Below are 21,519 nucleotides of genomic sequence, written 5' to 3' on the forward strand. Positions count from 1 at the left end.
CTCCACTGTGACGATTGTGGAAGGTCACACGTGACAGGAGCTACAGCTGGTGTCTCTGAAAATGGAGGGCACATATCTGTGAGGTGGGTTTGGTGGGCCTTTCCCAGAAAGGGACTGTCTGAGTTTATTGCTGGGTTATCCTTGGAGAAAATGTTCTAAGCAGTGTGATGACTTTCCACGGAGATGGGCTAGATGCTGGCAGCTGCCTCCTTTAACCTCCGTACCCTGTGTGTAGGAAAAGTGAGAACTTCCTTTGGCAGCTTCCCCTACATATTGCTATTGCCTGGGCCTGACAATCTATTGTCGGCTCAGCACACAAGCACTGGGCCCGCCGAGGTCTGCTTACAGGTCCAGATGCTTAGCCTTGGGGAAGAGCGGAAGAAATAGTGCCCAGGTTGCTCTCTGTAACCCCTATTGACTGAAGGGGGCACTGACTTGCTTTGAAAGGAAGCTCTGTGTGGTCTTCCCTGTAGGACAGGAAATCACCATGCTGTAGAACCTTTCAGAGTGGAAGGAGTAAAAGGAGATGAGAGAGGTTCCCAAAGGATCCTCCTCTGGCCCCTTCAAAAAAAACCAAACAAACCAACCTCACACTTCTCTTATGCCAGATGCTCTTCCTGTCCTGATGGGAACTAATCATGCTGAAATGAGTGCTTTGGATAACATTCCTTAATGTGCTGTTCTGCATCGACCCCTTGTAGGTCACTGTACCTACAGTGCCCCAAGACTGGCAGAACTTCAGTGAGTGCAACTGTCACGAAAGCCAGTGGAGCTATGATTATTTATACCAGCTGAGGATCTGCTGTATAAATGTTCCCAGTAAATGAAGCTGGAATAGCCAATAGTTTAGTGGTGGTGAATCTGCATACTGTGTAGGACCTCTAGGCTTGGTTCTGTCTTGTTCACGTGGCCTCAGAAGCCTGGAGCTCCAATAGACAGGGCTTTGAGTCTGTTGAGGATTGGTAGCAGCCCTTCACTAAAAAGGGACCTTGAGGAGAGAACTATGCACATTTTTCACATCAAAACTGGAAACAGTTGAAATTGATTTTTTTCACATTTTGTCATGGAATCAGAAATCAGCCTGACTTTGAAATACTTATAAACTTGTTACTGAAAAACAAAAACATGATCCTTTGCAGGTGAGCACATTTTAGAGACAAAGGGTGAAAGTTTGCTAAAAAGTGAATGGAATTGAGTTAAATTAAATTCATTTTCAAGAGAACTATAATTTTGTAAGAGAAGTAAATGAGAACTTGCAGTTTTTGATGCATAAAGTATATCCAATGAAAGAGTATATTGGCAAATTTTTGCAAGTGTGAAAATCCTATGGAATGGAATTGGGACCATGTTTGTTTAAAGAACCCACCTCCACGTTTTTTCTAGTTTCGCACAGCCTATTTTATGGGGAAATGTCAGAGATTCTTGGCCTGGAGGAGGATGGTGGACACAGTGGCTGAGTTTGAGAGTTTGGGGTATGGGAAAGCAGAGGGATCAGATCCTAGAAGCTCGATCAGAGACTCCATTTCCTAGTGGGGGAAAGCTGGGAATGTATGGCAAAGCAGATAAACCCTCTATAGTGAGATTACAAAAATGCCAGATACTTTGAACCTTTTGTTACATGTATAGCAATATGGGGGTAGGGTGCTCTCTTGATCCAGCTGATAACACCTCCTTGTGCCATCCTTCAGGATATGGTGCGCCGAGGGGAGATAATAAATGATGATATGGAGGATGAATTCTACCTCCGTCGCCTAGATGCTGGTCTCTTCATTCTGCAGCTCATCTGTTACATCATGGCAGAGATCTGCAATGCCAACGTCCCCCAGGTAAAGCACCACCTGCTTCAGCCATGGGCTTCCAGCCATGACACGCAGGGCTCTGAATCCCCTCCGCTGCTCCTCATCCCTACAGGAATTTCTCTGCACTAGACTTTTTTTTTTTTTTTTAAGAAATCTGCTCCAATCACAGTTGCACCAGTGGTAACAACTGTGGCTGCACTAATGGGCCAAGAACACCAGCATTGTTACCACCACATCAGCTAGAGCAGCTGTGAGTAGGGCCAGCAGTCCCAAAGGTGGAAATGTTGGTGCTCTGCCTTACCATTGGAGGTAGTGCCATTTCCCAGAAGTCTCATGTAGGCACCACTTAGGTCTCCTGTGAATTCCCACGGAAGCTCATTCTGGCTAGGGGTGTCTCAAACCATATGCCACGGTCCTTTGTGCACACGAATATGGAGCTTTGTGGGCTGGGGGTGGGCACACCTTTTGCAAACCCACTGGGTGAGCGTTTCAAAACTTGCCTGGCTGTGCACTGAGAGAAGTGGGCTTCTGAACGTAGATGGGAGTTTAGAACGCTCAGGATTTCTGCTCTTCCGCCAAGAAAATAAGACATTCATGATCTCTCTGCAGCTGTGCTGGGAATGATGTCTGTTCTCTCTTCTCTCCCTGCCAGATTCGTCAGAGAGTCCATCAGATTCTGAACATGAGAGGCAGCTCCATCAAAATTGTTCGACACATCATAAAGGGTGAGTTTCTCTTGCTCACTGGTTTGTAGTACCCCAGTCATGTGCCTTTGCCCAGGGCCGTTCTCCCTGAAATCAAAAGAATAGAGCTTGTTCAGACTTCGCAAAGTTCTAGAAGAGTCTCATCTTTTGTTCCCATGGCCCCGCCCCGCACCATCTGTGGCATATCTGTGTCCATGGCATGTTAGTCTTGTTCTTAGCAGCAGATGAATATGGATTAGGGCATTAAAGTATCGCTCTTCAGTTTTAAGATGTAGCTGTTGTGATTTGCAGTCCTAGCTTTAATGTAGTGTTTGCAAAAAAGCAGTGCTTATTTGGGCATTACCCTCCCAGCTCCAGGCCATCCCATCTCTTCTCCAACATAAATAGTCATCTGGATTGAGGAGCAGGAGGGCAGAGACATGTGGCAGGCTGTAGAGATGATCACCTGCAGTAAAGTTCCCCCTCTGACTTGCCACTCCAGGTGACTGGTCTGTTAAGAGCTGGCTAAAACATCTGTAAATTCCCTGACAGCCGAGGCTGCAATTCCTTATTGTACAGTGCGGCCATGGCTGGCTGATCCTGAGGAGCTGGGTTGGTATCTATGGGTGCTGGAGGATGAGTCTCTTCCCTCTGAGGGAAGGAGGAATGTCTCGAATGTGATGTGGGGCTGTGAGTTGTACCACTGTCAGTACAGTGATCAGGGCTGTCCTGGCTCTGAGTCCAGAACAAAGAACAGCGGTTGGCCTGTCCATTCCACCTGACAGTGTCGGTGCAGACAGGAATTGAGAGAGAGCAGCTGTTTCTTCTCACACCCCTCCCCACCCGTTCAGAGGGGAGGGCAAGGGTGAGCAGTGCACTGGTGCCATGGGGAAAAGATTGAGGTGATTAGGGACTCCAGGGTCCTTAGGAGTATTCTTCCTGGGGGCTCTGGACACTGTATAGCTGCTGCGGTGCTGGCAGCCGTGGTGCAGAAGCTGCACATGTAGGAATAACGGGCTAACCTGCGCTCCAGGCTGGTGTTTAGATGTCAGAGGTCGTGCACTTTGGGCCAAATTCATCCTTGGTGTCACTCTACTGACTTAACAGGAGTTACCCCAGGAATGAACTTGGGGAAGCTGCCTGCCAGTTGGAGTACTGGGTTTAGTCTGGGGGAGGAGTCCCAGCACACTGGCCCTGCGTGTCCCCCTTGAGAGGCTAGTGACAAGGAGGGGGAGGATTTCCAGCACTTGGCACAGCAGGAGCAGGAATCCCACACTGCAAAGTGGCGTAACTCCAGCACCACCCTTGTGGATAGAGCCATTGCTGAAGCCTTCCCCCCGCCAGTGTCTGGCTCACTCACGGATTGGGCGCAGTCTGGGATCGCCCCTTCATGCATAGTCTTGCTTTCCACTCCGTGGGCTTCTCTCTTGTTCCATTTTTATTTTCTGGTTTTGCGTGCTAATTAGGTGCCTGCTTTTTAGTTTGGTTTTATGGCCTACTTATTCTCCATGTTTCTCTGGCAGCTGATGGTTCCCTGGGGATTGCTGCAAATTGCTTATCATGCAAGTGAAGCTGTAGGCCTCTGTTCCTCTCATGGTTTTTCAGTGGGGGAGGAGTGGGCAGGGGATAAGTGAATCTCTGCAGATTGACCAGGCAGTCCCCTGGCCTGTTCTCCTGAAGATCCAGCCGCACTTACAGCTGGAGCATCAGTATTCTCTTCAGGGCTTCAGGAGTACTTGGACGGGGAGGGAGCAGATATTGGAATGGAAGTTCGGCCTAGTAGATAAAGCACTGGACTTGGACACAGGGGACCTGGGTTGTGTTTATGCCTTGGCCACTGGCCCGCTGGGTGACCTTGCTGAGTCACTGCCCTGCCCATGCCTCAGTTTCCCCATCTGTAAAATGAAATTAATGACTCTTTGTAAAGCACTTTGAGACATACTAATGAAAAGTGCTGTATTAAATCGTGGTGGTGGTGATATTTTTTAAGCTGATCTCTGCTCAAGGAACAATTGTATAAATAGGGACACTTGCCCTTACAGGGAGGAACATGGACTGGTGATTGCTGACCCATAGAGGGGCCATTCTGTCCTGCCTCTGCCCCTTGTCATGCCTTTGCCCCCACCCCCACGTGCACCCTCCCGTGGTTTCCGAATGATGCCCTGATTGGTGAATGAGGCATCAGAAGCACCTAGACTCTACAGTGATGGGCCACTAGTAAGATAGCTGGGAGGGAGGAATGTGTGTTAAAAGTTAAACCAAAGCCTGTTCTGTGCTTAACCAAAGAGAAAAGGCAAATGCTTTATAACCGCACAAAATTTGGCCCATGTTCCCTCAGTGTATGTTCTCTGCTGTTTCCAATATCCTTTTAGAAACCTGGAAATATTTCCCTGTTGATTTGGACTGTTCTGTAACCATCGTCTTTTCTTTTGGCTAATGAAGCAGAAGCCAATCTTAGGCACTTTCTGTTTGCACAGCAGCAGCAGTGTGTACAGCTCTGAGGAAGCGCTGGTGAGGCGGGCGCACACACGCCCCATTTAAATAAATACATTAAACCCCATTCTCATTGGGTTTTTATCTGGTTTTTTTCACTTCGTGTCATCAGCTGGTAGTGACCTAATAAACAATTTCCCAGCAAGTCGTTGTGAGGCTTAGTCTTACAAAGCTAAATGCTTAGGAGGAAAAAATGCTGCGCTTTGGGCAAAAAACAGAAAATCTGTGACTTGTTCTCACATGGGAGATTTCACTGGCTCGGGGGGTGGGGGGGAAGGATGGCTGTCAGTGACCCCTGTGGCTATTACATCACTTGAGGCAAGTGCTGCAGGTGTTTTTTCCTTGAACAAACCCTTAATATCTAACTGAGCTGTGATCCAGCTCTGCTAGTGCCTCCTGCTCTGCAGAAAATGGCCCCAGGTTCCTGCTTGAAGTGAGAGGATCTGAGTAGCCTGGTGTTGTCCCATGGCTCCACCACCGGGCAGTACACTTGGGGACGGAGTCCCTCCTGGCACTCAGATGAGGTGCAGAGTTCCCCTTCGGCTGCTCGTGAACAAAGGCCATGCCACTTGCTACATCTCTCAGGCACTCAGAGTCACAAGGGCCAGCGAAATGGCCTGCTCGGGGCAGAACCTGCGCCTCCGCTTATTTCCCTGTGGGGAGGGTGCCGGTGTGTGGAACGCACTCAGGAATACTGAGCTACACGCTGCTACTTCCGTGGGTACTTTTTCCTGGAGAAAGCAACTCCCTCCCCCCAGCTCAGCACCTGGCATTGGTCTCTTCCAAGAGAGGAGTGTTAAGAGTGGGCTGGGCTGTCACTGGGCTCCCGATGCACCCCCAGGCCGGGATGTGATTGAGAGCCTGGCAGCAGAGAGAGGGCATGGCCCTGAGCCTCACTGTGTTCAAGCTCCGGGCAGCTGGAACAGGATCTGGGCTGTTAAGGGTTGGGTTGGGTTGGGAGGGGGGGGGGCTGTTATCTGCTTCGTGCAGGAAAGCCCTCTGTCCTCTGGTGCTCGCCCCACCTCCTTGTCTCCAGGATGCCAGTCAGATGGACTGACTAGCAGCAAAACATGGTGGCACCGGGCATCTCTTGTTGCAGAGACGATAGCAGTTTATGAATATTAAACGAATTTATCCCGGAGGCCTTGGCAAAGAGCTCTCTGCTTTGTTTGTGGAGACAGTGAGTGTGCATGAGAGAAGGCTCCCACACCAACTAGCTTCTCCCTGTCCCCAGCCTTTTCAGTGCTCTTATAATGAGGGCTTTGATGGAACTCAGAAATGTGTAGCAATGCTGAACACATAAATATTAAAGCAAACTTTCTTCTGCAGCTTTGCCATTCAGACATTGAATACAAGCTGTTCTGTTTGGTCAGGAAGAAGGGGATGCATGAGAGGAGCCAGAGAGGCTGGAAAACATCTTCCTAGTCAGACAGCATCGAGTCACTGAGATGCTCGTGTCTTCAGCCTCAAATCTGCCTTCTGTTTTGTAATAATTTGTAAAGGTGCAGGGTGAACTGCCTCTGGCTCTGACCCAGATCTCATGAGAGGGCTTTGAATGCAGCTTGGGGACATTCCTAAACGGTCTCCCCTCCAGATGATGAGGCTGGGAGTGTAATCTGAACTAGAGTTCTAGTCTCCCTGCTGATGTCCGTCATGCTAAGGAATGAGGGAGAAGAGCACTGATTCTAGTGCCTCATCCTTTCCAAAAAAAATATTTGAATGAGGAGTCGGTAGATGTTGAACATGCAGAGTTTTAATCACCAGGAAAAGGAGTCCATCACCGTTGCTTGGCTAACTCTCCATCAGGTATTGAAGTGAGTTGTTCACAGGCCAGGATACAAGTTTAGGTTCTGCGGTGGTGGTGTCGCTGCAATAGGGGAGGCTTATCTGCCATCACATCTTGCTCAGGGCTTGTTTTTGTTTTTCTGCAGAGTACGCAGAGAACATCGGGGATGGAAAGAACCAGGAATTTCGGGAGAGCGAGCAGAAGCGGATTCTGGAGCTGTTGGAGAATTTCTGAGACCTCTGGGTTTGAAATCTGTGCGTCTCATAACGAGGACACAGCCAGCACACTGAGCCTGTCCGCCGCTGGCTGCCCAGCAGAAATGACTTCTCGGTTAAACCAGTTCTAATAGGGATTTCTGAGACATTAAAGTTAATTTTTTTATTTTTTTTGTTTGATGTTTTCTGCCAAGAGACCTCAGAGCATCACAGACACTAGTGCAGCTTCATCCTGTGGCCTCTCTCCTGCATACTGTTGAGAAGCAATCCCATGCGCACAGCCTGAGGGGGTTGACAGCAGAGTAGAGGTGGGGCCTGGTAGGGAAGCGCTCACCTCCAGGTAGCAGAGTCAAATCCAGCCCAGGGGAACACTGGTCAGGAATGTTACCACATTTCAGCAGCTTGGGGGATGGTCTCAGACAATTTCCACAGCACACAAGCTTCCATAAATGGCCCTGATTGGGCGCTCTTGTTGCCAGACTCCCTGGGCCATGGAAACAGAATTCCCCTCTCCTAGGGAGGCTTAGAGAGCCCTATCTGGGCTGTAGTAGGGGTTAAACCAAGAGAAACGGAGGAGCGTGAGAGTGCACTTGCTCTGAGTTGGGTAAACAGTGCCCCTCCACATCTCACCCTCCTGTTTCAGCCTACTCTTCCCCCTTGTTCTGTGGCTAAACAGAACCCTGGCCCCTGAGCTATTGATCTGGGACTTCACATCTGTGAATGCAGTGCCGGTGAGAAGGAGAACCCCAGGTGCAAACTATCACAGCCGCACTGTGCAGGTCTCTGTTCCTTTCAAGGGAGTCACGGCAGGTGGGTTGCAAAGAAACTGACCAAAGCCCTTTTCTCGCTCGCCCTCCATCACTGGCAGTGTGATTCCAGATGTCAGCCAGCCAAACCCAAGTGTGTCTTTGAGCAGTGGCGCCCAGCTGGGATAGCAGCCTGCTGAGAGCATCCTTGCTTCCTTTTCTGCGCTGCTAGAGTTAATGATGGTCCTCACAAAACAGCAGAGCTCCAGTAAGCTGGACTGTGCCTAATTGAGAGAGATTTGCAGGCTGACAGCATTCGTATTTTATCTCAAAAAAAGGCCTTGTCAGGGAAGCTTTAAGGGTTCCTTCAATCATGACTTCAGGAGGCACCACTGGCCTAGGTGTATTGAATGCCATTACTTAGGGATCAGCATGGGAGTCGTGGTGGCAGCAGCTGCACAAAGCTGCAAAAACATATTTGTGGTGCGGAAACGATCTGTTCTGCCTGTTTTCCTCCCTCCTCCTTGACCCCTGTAGAAAAGAGGATCTTTAATCTTATCCTTTCAGAGATGGCTTCAGTTCTTGACAGTGCTGTGCCCTGGAATTCTTCCCTTTCCACAGTGAATTCCTGCTGGCGTCTGGCCTTTGGACTTTCATACTGGAAGATGACCTGCTGGAAACCATGTTGGTCCTTCATGAAACTGCATTTTGCACCAGAGAAACAAGGGGGTAGGGGATGGGAAAAGAGCTGGGTGGAGTAGGTGGGATGTGATAGTAGTGATGAAAGGAATCTAAAAACTAAGAGCTACATGTTTTTTAAAAAAAAAAAAAAAAAAAAGATGGTTTTGAATATACTGAGTAGAAGAGTAACGTGAAGCATTGAACACAGGCAGGTTGTTAGTTCAGATATACAGTTGTGCACATAATTTGCACTCAGTTACTGCAGCTGCATTCACACAAAAGGGAGGTGTGTGCACAAATTACAGAATTGGCTGTTTCTGTGCACAGTGACCCAAGTTGTGTCTTTAATCACAGTGTCAAGTATCAGAGGGGTAGCCGTGTTAGTCTGGATCTGTAAAAGCAGCAAAGAATCCTGTGGCACCTTGTAGACTAACATGCATCTGACGAAGTGGGTATTCACCCACGAATGCTCATGCTCCAAAGCGTCTGTTAGTCTATAAGGTGCCACAGGATTCTTTGCTGCTTTAATCACAGTAATTGTGGGTGCAAGCTAGGGACACGTTCTGTGCACAGTCGCACGTCAACTCTGCTTCCTACCAGAGGGGCAAGATTCGTCCATGTCCATGTCTATGGCAGGAATGAGAGCAGCTTTCCAATCTCGCTGCTGTGGAGTGGCCTTAGTTCACAGCTATCTAATATTTGTTTTCCGTTAACTCTGTCCAAACCCATGGCCTTGGCTGGGCCATCAAGTGCGGAGACCCAGGGCTGGGAGATACCAAAGGGCTATCTGCTCTGCTCTGCTCTGCTCTGCAGTGTTTGCAGAAGTGCTGCTGTTAATGGAGCTTAGAGAACACTGGCAGTGACCGTTTTATTAAACAGCCTTTCTCTTTGTGAAACGTTCTCTTGACCTAATTAGCTATTTGCCAGATACATTTCAGTCTGCAGATAGCTCAGTATCAGATTCTTGCAGCCAGCTATATTTGCTGTAGCTTGGCCACAAAATATGGTTTCTGTTCCTTGACTAGATTAAAGTCACTTGTAGAACAGATGTCTGATGCAAGTACTTGAGTTTGCAGTTTCACAACCCCTGTTGGTGCACGTTCTCCATTTGCTCCCAGGGCTGTCTCCACAGTCAGTCATGCCCGCGAATTCCTTCTGCGAATGTTTATGAAAGGAGGGGATGGGCAAAGGGAATTTTTTTTTTTTTTTTGAGTGAATATCGGTAGGAAAAGCTGTGAGGTGCAGAGGAACTGAATTCGCAGGTCAGTGTTCAGGCTTTGCCTTGTGTGCCTCCTAGTAGCTGTCTGAGGTACAGAAGCTGCTCTCAGTTTTAGGATCAGGGACAGATGCGCACCTGGCACTTGGAAGCGAGGACAGCTAGAGATTAAGGCGAGTGTGAGGGGGAGGGCATCCCCCTCTTGGTGATGCAGAGGCAGCAAAATGGCCTTCAGTCTGCCCCCCACTCTCCTTCCCATGCAGCCTTAAGTGCAGGGTTGTGGCTTGGGAAGTGAGGAGCTGGGGCTGGAGCACATGGTGCTCTGCCTATTCCAAGCTGCTGCAACAGCCTCTAGACAACTATAGCAGCAGAGGGTAAATTAGACCAGCCTTGAGGCTGCTCTGACTTACATCAGAGCCAAACCAGCTCCAGAACTGGGGAGGTGTTATGCCACCTTCCTCCTCCTCCACACCCCCTCCCCTAGTTCTTGCACTAGCTTGGCTGGAATAGTGAATCGAGGGCCAGACCAAGGGGTAGGTTGGAGCCTTATCACACCACTTATACCAGCCTAAATCCTCCGGAGCTGTAATACCCTGTTTCTGCATTGTCTGCTGATCTGTTAGCCTGTCACTGAGCACCCTTATCTGACCCATAAAACCATCACAGGGACTTGTGCTTAGAGGGCAATTCAGAAGCAGCCTGATTGAGAAGTCAATTGAAGCACAAACAGGCCAATCTGGGCTTCAAGAAAGGAGTAAATTCACTCTTTTTCCCAGTGAAAGAAATGTCTGAGGGGATTATAAAAGTTAAAATGCCAGTGCTTATCTGCACACAAAGCCATTGGAGTGTCTCTTCCTTGTGATAGATGAGAAGGGTGGTCCAGATGTCACTGAGGTATTCGCACAGAGCTTGTTATCTTGGTACAGGTCGTCTTAAAACAGTGGAGTGATTCTAGTGCAACATGATGCTCCTTCTCTGCTAGGAAGAGCAGCAACATTGCTATATTGCCTCAGCAAAGCCCACGTAAACTCTGGGAAGGTGGAAACCAGAGAGAAACCATCTTGCACAAATGTCCCCGGGTGTCTGCAGTTTTGGGGACTCCAGTGAGGCTGTCAGAGGTTCCTAAATCTGGAACAACTAGGCACCATTCCCCTTGGAGATAAAGTCACAGGATCCTTGCTCCTTTCTCAAGATACACTGAAGAACAGTGTGTACCTGCTGGTTAATTGCTGGGTTCTCTTCAGCTAGCTGGCATTTGTGCCTGAAGAACCACCCAGCACATATATATCTTCAGTGAATAAATAAGTCTTGTGGAGCTGGGAAGTCATCTTCCCACCTGCACTAAATTTTCATTAGGCAAGGGAGCTGCAGTGGGAGAGAAACAGCTGCAGTAAATTGTGGTCTGAGTTTGGGACCTGCTGCAAGCTGAGCTTTTCCACCTGAAGGATTTGCCCCTGCAGCACTTGGGCACTTGCTTCTTTCAACTTCTAGTGGCCATGATAGACTAACCAAGAGAGTTCCCTCTGGCAACATGCCAGAGCCCTCTCTAAGCTGCTGTGTGTGGGTTGTGGAGGTGACTCCGCCTCACCACAGGGCAAAGTGTGAGATCCCTTCTCCTCTGCCCTAAATTACTAATTAAGATAATTCTGCAGCTTAAAGTGCTCCTGCTGCATGCCAGGTCACTTTTGCACTAATGTTCAGTGGCACGGGAAAGCCTTCGAGATGCAAGCCAGGCACAAAGAGTCTGTGCAGCTGTGGATAAATAGCATTGTTATAATTGGGGAGGATTAAAGGGTTGAGCTAATAGTAAACTTCCTTAATGAAAAAAACTGAGTTGTAGACGGGATTTGTCCCCATGAACTTGCCTGGGACTGCTGACCCTGGGTTGAAGTTCAGAGGGCAATGCAACAGTAGCTGTGCGAAAACTAAATGGCAAGCAGGTCTGTGTGTGTTAAATGCATTATGTTAATAGTGACGAATGAATAGGGGGTTAAATTTAAGTCCCAAGCAGGGGAAGATCAACTGCCCCACAGCGGGTGCTGCCATAGCAGACAACGAAGAACCTATTCTCACAGAGGAGATAAGAGCCTCGTTTGTTTATGGGCCTTTGGCTGACATTTCAAGACCACTCTGCTGGAGGTGGCTGTGCCCCAGCAGTGTGGTATGGAAGTCCCAAAAACGAGGAAGGAGCGTCAGAGCGATGTCTCGGATTGTCCAGAGTCAGCAGACTTCTCATCCAAAAGCCTTCTCAGCCAAAAGCCATGAGAGAAACAGCACCTGCCCCTGAGAGAAGAGAGAGAGCAGAGACAAGACAACTGCCTGTGATGAGGAGTGCGAGCTGCGCTGGGATCAGAAATGTCACCCTGCACGGGTGGCTCTCACCTACCTGTGACAGACACCTGAAGGGCCTGTCTCCTTATTGAGCATTTGGGCAACTCTTGTCTCCGGTGTGCCGTGCCAGTGAAGTCCAGTGGAATGAGAACACCGTCTACTGTTACCTGGCTGCAGATGGACTTTTCTCTCTTCCTAGTGGAAGGCTCTGTACCCACTTGTTGTGTAAGTAGGGCCTTGTGCTGGTGTCTGGGCCTAGGCATCCTGTCCCAGTTCCTTTTCTGGAGCAGGCTCCATGCTGGGTGGAAGCTGCATTGCCCAGGGCAGTTTGTTAAATGCGTTGGGATTCCGGAGGTAAAGGGAGCTTTAGAATCGCAAGATTAGCACTGTCCCTAGTGCAGCGCTGTGGCTGGTGCAGGTAGCCCCGGGGCCGGGCGTAGGACTGAGCCACAACATCGCCTGCCCACATACAGCACTAAATAGAGCTCTGGCTGTGACACGGGGGTCACGTGGAGCACCGATAAAACAGTGGCCTTCTGATGCCATGTTAAGGATAATCCCCTTTGGACTCCAGTCTGGTCTCTTGGAGTTTGACCAACACACGCTGCACAATCACCACCCAGCAGTGCCGGAGACTGCTAATTGAGCATCAGAATAAAGGGAGCTGAGCCAAGCATTGCTCTTCCCACGGTGCAAAGGTGCTGGGTTTTGGTTGCCTAGTTCCACACTGAGTTTATAACCCAAGGCCCCCGAAGCAGGAAGCTCTGGGGCTCTTGGTCACAAGTTGCTGGGGGTGGAGGACTGCAAGAGATGGGTAGGGTGGGGGTTTCCCCTGTAGTGTGCTTGCCTGGTCCTTGTGCTTCCCCTTTTCACCTTCACTAGGGAATTCCCCACCCCCAGGCTGGCTACAGATACTGGGATCAGCGCAGCCCCCTCTTGGCCCTGGCAGCCAGAACCCTTTCCTCAGATTCTCCACCCAGGCGATGGGGGCAGGGTCCATTTCTTTCCAGGGTTAGAAATCAGTGGGAAGCTGCGCAGCTCTTAGCCACCATGCTGTGCAGAGCAGATAAGCCTGAGCCCACTCTGGAGCGGAGGCAAGACTCGGGTAGGTGTTTGGGCTGAAGCCAGCCTGGACAGAGGCGGGTTCTGGGAGGGGTGTGCGAAGGGCAGTCCCTTGCGTGCAGGACAGAGGAGCAGCACAGCTGTCGAAGAAGCAACCTCTTGCCACCTTTCTGCACTGCAGGGAGCAATAACCCCCATTGGCACACAAGGAAGCTGAGGCATGGAGAGGTTGGGACTTGGCCAAGGTCCCAGCGGAGCTGGGAACAGACCCTGGAGTCTCCTGACTGCCATTGCTCTGCCTGGACCTGAGCGGGCTGCGTAGCCCTGTGCTTTGCGCCCGGCCAGGCCAGGCTGGCAGTGCTGGCTCCAGGGAATGAAACGACTCTAATAGCTTTGTGCAGTCAGTGCTGGGCTGTCATAAACAGATAGCTAAGGGTTAATGTTTCTTTTACCTGTAAAGGGTTAACAAAGGGAACCAAACACCTGACCAGAGGACTAATCAGGAAACCGGATTTTTAAAAGCTCAGGGAGGGAATGTTTGGGTCTGTGTCTCTTGTCTGTCTCTCGGCTATGAGAGGGATCTTTCTATCTAATCTTCAAGTTCTAATCTTCTGTTTCCAGTGTTAGGCTACAGGATGATAGATCAATCTGGTTTTATATTGTTTTTGTATTTACATGTGTGTAGTTCTGGATGTTAATCTGTATTTTCTTTTGAATAAGGTTGTTTATTCATTTTTTTTTTAAGCAAATTGACCCTGTATTGTCAACCTGATACAGAGACTATGTTTATGTGTTTCTTTTCTTTTATATAAAGCTTTCTTTTTAAGACCTGTTTGAGTTTTCTCTGGGTAGGCTAAGGAACGAAGGAAGGGAAATTCTCTTTGTGTTAGATTTACGGAGGGTGAATCTGTGCAGCCTCAGGGGAAGAGGAGGAGGGGGGGAAGGTGAATTGTCCTCTCTGTTTTGTAATCAAGGAGTTTAGTACAGTAATCTTCCAGGATAACCCACGGAGGGAAGCCTGGGGAGGAAGTAAAGAGAAGACAAGGGGAGGGGTTATCTGCCTTTGGGTAAGACTCGGCTTTCTTGAGTCTTGGGGTCCCCCAGAGAAGGTTTTGGGAGACCAGAGGGAGCCAAGCCCTGGAATCCTTGGCTGGTGGCAGCGATATCAGATCTAAGCCGGTAATTAAGCTTAGAGGGTTCATGCTAGCTTTTCAGTTTATGAATGCTAAGGTTCAAATCTGAGTAGGAAGCTACAACATGGGCACCCAGGACCCTGGCTAGAAGCACCTGTTGACGTGCTCGTCCTGGCACAGATGGGTTCAGCATTATTGGCACTGGTGTCTTGTCGCACCCCCCTTCCTTCACATCACACTCCTGTGGACAGCATAACGTAAATCCACTGGGCTCCCGTCCAAAGCAGCTGGGCCTCTGCTAGCCCATGGCACGTGGATTCATCTGGTCCGGAATCCAGGGCCTTTGCTGCCGCATGCTCAGCATTCAGAATGCAGCACTCACTGTGGTGCTGCTGCTCCATGTCCTGCTCTCTGGCTGCTGCCAGGGGATTAGAAAATCCCTTTTCACGTTCCTTTCGACTGTACAGGAGGTGGGAGAATTGACAAGAGGGCCTAGGAGAGCGGAGCTCTGGCAAGACAGGATGGCTGGGGCAGGGGTGCTGGGTGTCCCCCCCACCCCCCTGTGAGAGAAGCTCAGCACACAGCTGGGAGCTGATTTATAAGATAGAAGCAGCGAAGCATGCAGGGAGAGAGACCGATTTATTGCATCTCGCTCTGGGTCATGTTTTCTTGTCTCTGATTGTAAACAGACTTGACTAAAGAGGTAAATTGGAAGTTAATTAGAGGGAACATGATTGATGAGACACTTTGTGTGATTTGGGAGGTGAGGGAACTTACACTCAGAGCAGAAGAGGGGCAGGAGGCCTCTGCGGCTGGTGCGATGCCCTTCCCCCCACCCCGCTTCCTCCCAGCACCGTAGCCCTTGTTCTTCTGAATCCCTTCCCGGATGAGAGGTTGGCAGCGTCACACACAGCAGTGCCCACGCAGAGTGCTCTGGCCATGGAGTTGGGTGGGTGGGTTGGGATCTGTAGCCCTGGAGCTGGTGAAATTGCACTCAAGGCAGGGGAATAGAACATGCTGTCTGCCCTCCCTGTCCCACCACTGGGGCCTGCTTGGGAAGAGCCCTTTGGGCCCCTGCATGCCCGTGCGAAAGGAAGGCTGGAGTTATCACAGCCTAGCTTCCAGCCTCCTCCTGCTCCGGGGAGAAGGAATCTGCATTTGCAGAGCAGGGAGCTCAAAGCCCTTTACCAGCAATGAGGCCATCACTAGACAGATAAGAGGTGTCAGTAGCTGGTGCGGTGCTCTGCTCTTGTTCGATGATGAGAACAGTCGGCTGCGTGCGTGTTCCCTCTGTGTGCTGTCCGAGCTCTGCGCGGGTAGCTGACACAGCAAACCCTGAGAGACTCCCAAAGACCACAGACTCTAGTAAGGTACAAAGCCAGGTTTATTGTCAAACGAAGCACAGTAATAGTTTCCCGTAGACTGTACAGGACGTACTACGTATCTGTGCCCCCGGCAATGGACCAGTTCAGTCAGTGGTGGGACTTTCCCCTGCCCTCTAGGCTGGACAAAGACGCGCAGTCCGGGACCTACTTTTATACAGTTACAGGACAGATTACTCATCCCTGCTGACAGCCCCTTGGCCCATTGGGGGCTGTCTCCTCCTTTGATCATGTTGTTTCAAACAAATCTGTCCATCCTGCTGTCCTTTTGACTCTGTCTTTTAGATGCACCTGCCTGTTCCTCATTATCTCTGTGGAGTGTTCTGATGTCATCTTGGCACAAGTTCCTTTTATTGGCACTTACGTGTGGATGCACCTGCTTCTAGCAATCCTCTTCTCACCAACTTCTGTGAGTAGGGGCTGCCTCTGGCTCACAGCCCAGCTTTTGCTTAGCAATGCCTGGAAGTACTTTGGTTCACGCTTCAGGCCTCAGACTGGGCCTCTGACACAAGAGTTTGTTTCAGGGCCTCATATTACTACAAGAGGGTTTAACTGCCCATGTCAGAGCACTGCCCCAAGGCTCCCGTGCCAGGGACAGGTATGTATCCCATCTCACAGCACAGAGAGCTATGGGGATTTTGTCCTTTCCTTTGCCACCCACAGGCCCGAGCGGTGTAACCCAGAGGTGGCGCGGCCTGGTCAGTCTAGGCTAACGGGGCAGAGTCTGTCCTGCTGCAAGCAGTCTTCATGGTACTTTGTGCATCCTGTCACTCGGCTCCAAGCTGCACTGCCTGCCTCTTGGGCGTCAGAGTCTTCTCGGGGAGGGGGGTCTGGGGGTGCTCAACCAAATCCACCTCTTTTCTGGCTGCTGACAGCTTGAGGGGAAACAAGGGCTCTGCTGGCACAGATTGTCCCTGCCTCTTTCCACGGGGGTGGAGCACCCGCCATGCCAGCTGTCCCCAAAGAACCTATCATAAGGGCTGGTTCTAGGGCCTGTTCTTGATACACTTCCCACTTCAACCCGGGTCTCATCTCACTCCGTTGGCAACAAGTCTTGGACTGTGCTGGAGTCCCCAGGCTTCCCATCCCTCAGCGATCTGGTTTCAGACCTGGCACCCAACTGGCTGCTGGTGCTGGCTGATCGCTGATGAAGGTCAGATCCCCTGAGATCTGTCAACGTCAATACTGCTGACCTGCGAGGGCCTGTTGGTTCTGCTGAAGTCGCCAGCTAGGGGCACTGCTTCTTCCTGTGCAAAGCCCAACACGTGGCCGTGGGTGGGTGATCGTCTGCAGGCAGGACTCCTCTTGCCATCGGTCCATTCAGGGTCACTGAGAGGACTAGTCCAGACGTCGGGGACGCAGTGCTGTCCCGGCCCCAGCTCCTGGCTCCCCCATGGCAGTGACATGACCTGCTCGCAGGGTGAATGAGGTGGAGATTCAGATGAGGGTTCGCTGGCTGAGGCTCAGCACGTGTGAGATGGGAGCTGATCTTGGCCCGAGTCCAGCTCCGCGTGGCCGCCTGTAGAGCCCTGCCTGCCTGCTGACATCCACCACCCTTCCGATGCGTGCGACCTCCCTGGACACTTCTATTCAACTCCGAATGTGCCGCGTCACATGAGATCAGTGTTCCCAGCGTGGTGCCCCACACCTACAGAGGTCATTACACTGGGGGGAGGGGAGGAGTAACTGCTTCCCGGCCGCATCCCCATTGTGGCGGCTGTGGGGAGCCTGCTGTTAATTTTTTCTTTCTGCCTCATTTGCACTCAGGCTTTAGACCCATCCTTAGCCAGACTCAGCTCCCATGGGAGCTGATGCAGGACCTGGGAGTAGGCAACTGAAGCCATAAGGTCCTGCATGCAAACGTTGCTGGGGCTGGGTGCAGCTCCTATGTGAGAGCAACCCAGAAAGCAAGCAGCCAACTTTGGAACCCCTTGAGTCTCCCGCCAACCTTGGCATCTGATAAGTGCTGGGTTAGAACATCTCTCACAGAGCAACAGGACCAGATAATGGTACCTGGAAAGACTTCAAATTCAAGCAACATAACCTTTCTGATTTCCTTGCAGGAGAGAACCCAGCAGAAGCTGTGCGGGGGTCCTTGGTGTGCACAGAACAGTAATAGCTGTGTTCACTGGGTGTCCGGATGTATCTCTGGCTTGGCTCGCCCTAACAGCTTGTTAGCATCTCTAAATGGGGCGAGGTGAGTGCAAATCATGACTGAGGAATGTTTTCTGGCATCCTTGTACAGGGACCAAGGCAACACTAAATACAAAGAGACACTGTCAAAATTGAGAACCAAACCTTCTGACGTGCAAATACAGGCACTTACACCAGGGATTTTTCTAAGGGATCTTATTTGCAGGAACTCTTATCATGAGCAGCAGTAAATAAACCAGAAAAGGCACTGTGGGGAGGGAGGGAAGAGTCTTCTGTGTTTTGATTTTTGGCCATTAAAATCCTGATCTGGAATATGAAACAATCCTAGAAATGACACTGATACCCCGTGACAGCCCTTTGTCTGCTGGGAAATTGACAGTGGGTTTTGGAGAAGAGGAAGAAGTTAAATGACCGAAAATGAACTTGAATCATTTCTAAAGAAATGCTGGTTCTTTTACCAAGGCTTCTTTGTCCAGAGGGTTCTAGGGTTTGGATAATCGTGCGCAGCAGGTGGGCTGCTCCAGTCAGATCTGTGAGACTTAGAGAAGCCCATATGCCCAGAGTGGAAGTGTGCTCCATCAGTGGTAAGACAGTGTGTGATCCTCCCTTTACCTCAGTCTCTGTCAAGCTACCCAGGAACTTTCAGTTGGTTGGTAAAGGGCAGCTGTGAAGGCTTTAATTTGGCTGCCTCTTTTCCTGGTGAATGTTCACGTAGCAAAGCCATAATCTTTAAGGATCTGCTGGCTCTGGCCTTCAACCTGAAACTGTACCTCTATCTGGTTGGTTTCCACCACCACCGCAGTGTGTGAGCACTTTGCAGAGTTCATGATTCTCTTGCCTCAGCACTCTGAGGTAGGGAAGTATTAACAACATGCTGCAGATGGGAAATGAAGCTCAGAGAAAGTGACTTGTCCAAGGTCACAAAAGGACACTGTAATAGAGCAGAGAATTTAACCGTGATATCCCGAGTCCCAGACTAGGGCCTTAGTTATAAGCCCATCCTTCGTCTTGGTGCAGAAATACTGCAGGATTTACGGATTTCTTTTCGTTCAGTTCTCTGTCAGTCACCTACTAGTGGTGAGGGCTCAGGACAATGGTCTTGGGTCCTTTCAAAGCTCAGAATGACTCTAGAGAGCAGCCCTCCCCCTCTCCCGAGGAATAATGGGCACTTCTTGCATGAGCTAGCAACACGAGACTTTTCACTCCCCTAGAACTCAAAAAGTTTGGTCCAGTTCTTTACACAGAGACCAACTTCCTTCGGCCCTGCACGTTTTCATGTATGGCAGATGACAGAACAAGAAGCAATGGTCTCAAGTTGCAGTAAGGGAAGTCCAGATTGGATATTAGGAAACACTGTTTCACTAGGAGGGTGGTGAAGCACTGGAATGGGTTACCTAGGGAGGTGGTGGAATCTCCTTCCTTAGAGGTTTTTAAGGCCCAGCTTGACAAAGCCCTGGCTGGGATGATTTAGTTGGGGATTGAGCAGGGGGTTGGACTAGATACCTCCTGAGGTCTCTTCCAACCCTGATATTCTGATTCCCTACTCTCAACACTAGACCGTCATCCCCTCCTGAGGCTGTGCTCGCCCCGACTGACATTGGAATCTGTGTTCTCCCAGACCCAGGTCCTACTCGCCTGTACTTTTCAAGGAGTGCTTTGGACTGTGCTCACTTGTCTGGCAGTACCCAGACGTGTCGACACAACCCGCCTTTGATTTTCTGATATCACTTAAATCAGCCCTAAGCTGTCTCCATGGTGCTCTTATCATTGTCATAACCTGTTTGTGTAATAAAATATCTTATTTATAGATAGTGGTAATGTGCCTTCCTGCGATGCGCACGGGTCTTGGCAAATAATCGAATAGCACACGACTGTCACACTTCAGCTGTGGAAGGAACCTTTCCAACAGGGATTGTCGAGATTCAAAACAAGGACTAGAAACGGGTCCAGTGTCAGTCTGAATGGTATTTATTCTGCCCAGGAAAAAAATGAACGAACCAATCCACCATTCTGGGCATGGAGTGGAGAGGCAGAAACTAACCTGAGCCCATGCTAACAGGGCCTGGGTCCACTTTAGTAGCTGAATTCTAAATGAGAGCCCTCTTCATACCGTTAAAAGCTTTATCTTCAGGGGCTTGAGGCCACTGGTAGGGAAAGAGCATCTCTCTGGGCCGGGATCACAAGGCAATAGGCAGCATTTGACACCTGTTATTCCCAGCATCAAAGACCCAGCCATGATTGGTGGCTGCTGGGGGGTGAAAGGTTTGGGCCTCAGCCTGCTCTTTCCACTGCCACTGCAGATGGGTGAGTGGCGTGAGGAGGACGGAGCTGGGCAGGGAGTAACGGTTGCGGGAGGGGCCTGTATTGGGGATGTACAGTGCAAACAAGGCATTCAGTGAGGACTTGGTCAGGGTAACGCTCTTGTGGGCGGGGCGGGGGGCTGTTTTCACATCGTTAGCTGGCGGCTGAGGATTGCTGAGCGCCTACCTGAGTGGCCTGACTGCATGGAAGTCTCTACCCCTCCCGAGCCCTAGTTACTCGCATGCAAATGGAGCTGCGCTGGTCGACGCTCGCTGAGGTTCTGGCCCCGCACTTGGACAGCATTGGGAAGGTGCTCCGTGTTTTTATTTATTGTCGAGCCCAGCGCATGGCATCTAATTCTTCTTCTGTTTTTTCTCCATTAACTTATAAATTATTTTGAAATCTGAATTTAAGGTTCAAAATTGTTGTCAGCACTTAGAGGCATAACAAATAAATCAGCTACTTGGTAAAGATGCGATTCCAGTTTTCCTCCTGCAATGAAATTTTGAGCAACACTGACAATGTGACAAAGTGAGGGATTGTCTTGGTTTCCAGTGGGTTGCGTGCAGCGGGAGTGGGACTCAGGGTCCGTGGGTGTTACTGGTTTAACAAGGTGAGGGGAGAGGGAGTTTGTCGGTACAGAGGACCGGAGAGGGAACTTGGGACCCCAGCCGAGGGCCAGGAGGATGGAGACCCCAGCAACTAGTGACCTGGTGACCCGGAGGCCCAGCTCAGGAGTCGCAGCCGGTTCTGGCCAGTGGAAGGACAATGGGCTGTGAAGAGAGGACCCCGGTGACCTGACCAGCCAGTTCCAGCCAGAGGAGGCCAGAGGACAGAAGAGGGGAGAGGAGGCCCAGGTGATCCAGTTTACGACCCTGTTTACCTGGAGAGAAGACAATGGACAGAGGGGGTTTGGGGCTGGGAATATCAGAGGCCCAGCTGGGAAGCAGGGGGGCTCTGGGCTGGAGAGGGGGAGCAGGCCCAGAGCCCTGGAGAGGGGGAGCAGGCAGAGCCCACCTGGATGCAGGGAGATTGGGATGTGTTGTGCTGAGGGAGGCCAGGCCTGGGGCCCTGAGAGTTTCCTGTGCTGTGTTCAATGCTCAATAAATCTCCTGTGTTACGCTGGCTGAGAGTCACTCCGGGCTAGAGAGCAGGGCAGGGGGTGAGAGGGCATCGTCCCCTTTGGAGGGTAGAGGCCCCAGGGGTCCAGAGCGAGTGGACTCCAGAGAGGGGGCCCATGGCAGAGACAGACGTGCTAAGGCTCAGAGAGGTGCGGGGCTTAACCAGGGGAAAGAGTGAACCCCCGAGAAGGTCTGTCTCTCTGAAAGGGGCACCCCCCACGGACCACACGGAACCAAGAGTGGGCACAATCTGTGAGTGCTTGACAGACTGCAATGGGGGAAAGATGCTGGAAGCACAAGCACAGCTTTGTCTGGTGTGAAAGGATGCTGTTGTGTGTTGCACCAAACAGAACTTCTGTTTCTTGTCCACTCATAGTTGAGTTCAGTTGCAGGTAAAATGATTCCAAATGTAAAAG

At 50.5% G+C, this 21,519-nt stretch overlaps 1 protein-coding gene across 1 annotated transcript in view; it reads left to right on the plus strand.

The window, feature by feature from the left end:
• The window catches only part of CTNNBL1 (catenin beta like 1), a 79,370-nt gene extending 72,228 nt beyond the window's left edge, over positions 1-7,142 (plus strand). Inside the window, exons 13-15 of the mRNA XM_032762425.2 lie at positions 1,689-1,826; positions 2,452-2,524; positions 6,907-7,142. Of these exons, the coding sequence (XP_032618316.2) occupies positions 1,689-1,826; positions 2,452-2,524; positions 6,907-6,995 (300 nt within the window). The 3' untranslated portion in view covers positions 6,996-7,142. The remainder of the gene's footprint in view (positions 1-1,688; positions 1,827-2,451; positions 2,525-6,906) is intronic.
• Positions 7,143-21,519: the final 14,377 nt, after the last annotated feature.

The sequence above is a fragment of the Chelonoidis abingdonii genome, chromosome 14 (assembly GCF_003597395.2).
Source record: "Chelonoidis abingdonii isolate Lonesome George chromosome 14, CheloAbing_2.0, whole genome shotgun sequence".
NCBI lineage: Eukaryota > Metazoa > Chordata > Testudines > Testudinidae > Chelonoidis > Chelonoidis abingdonii.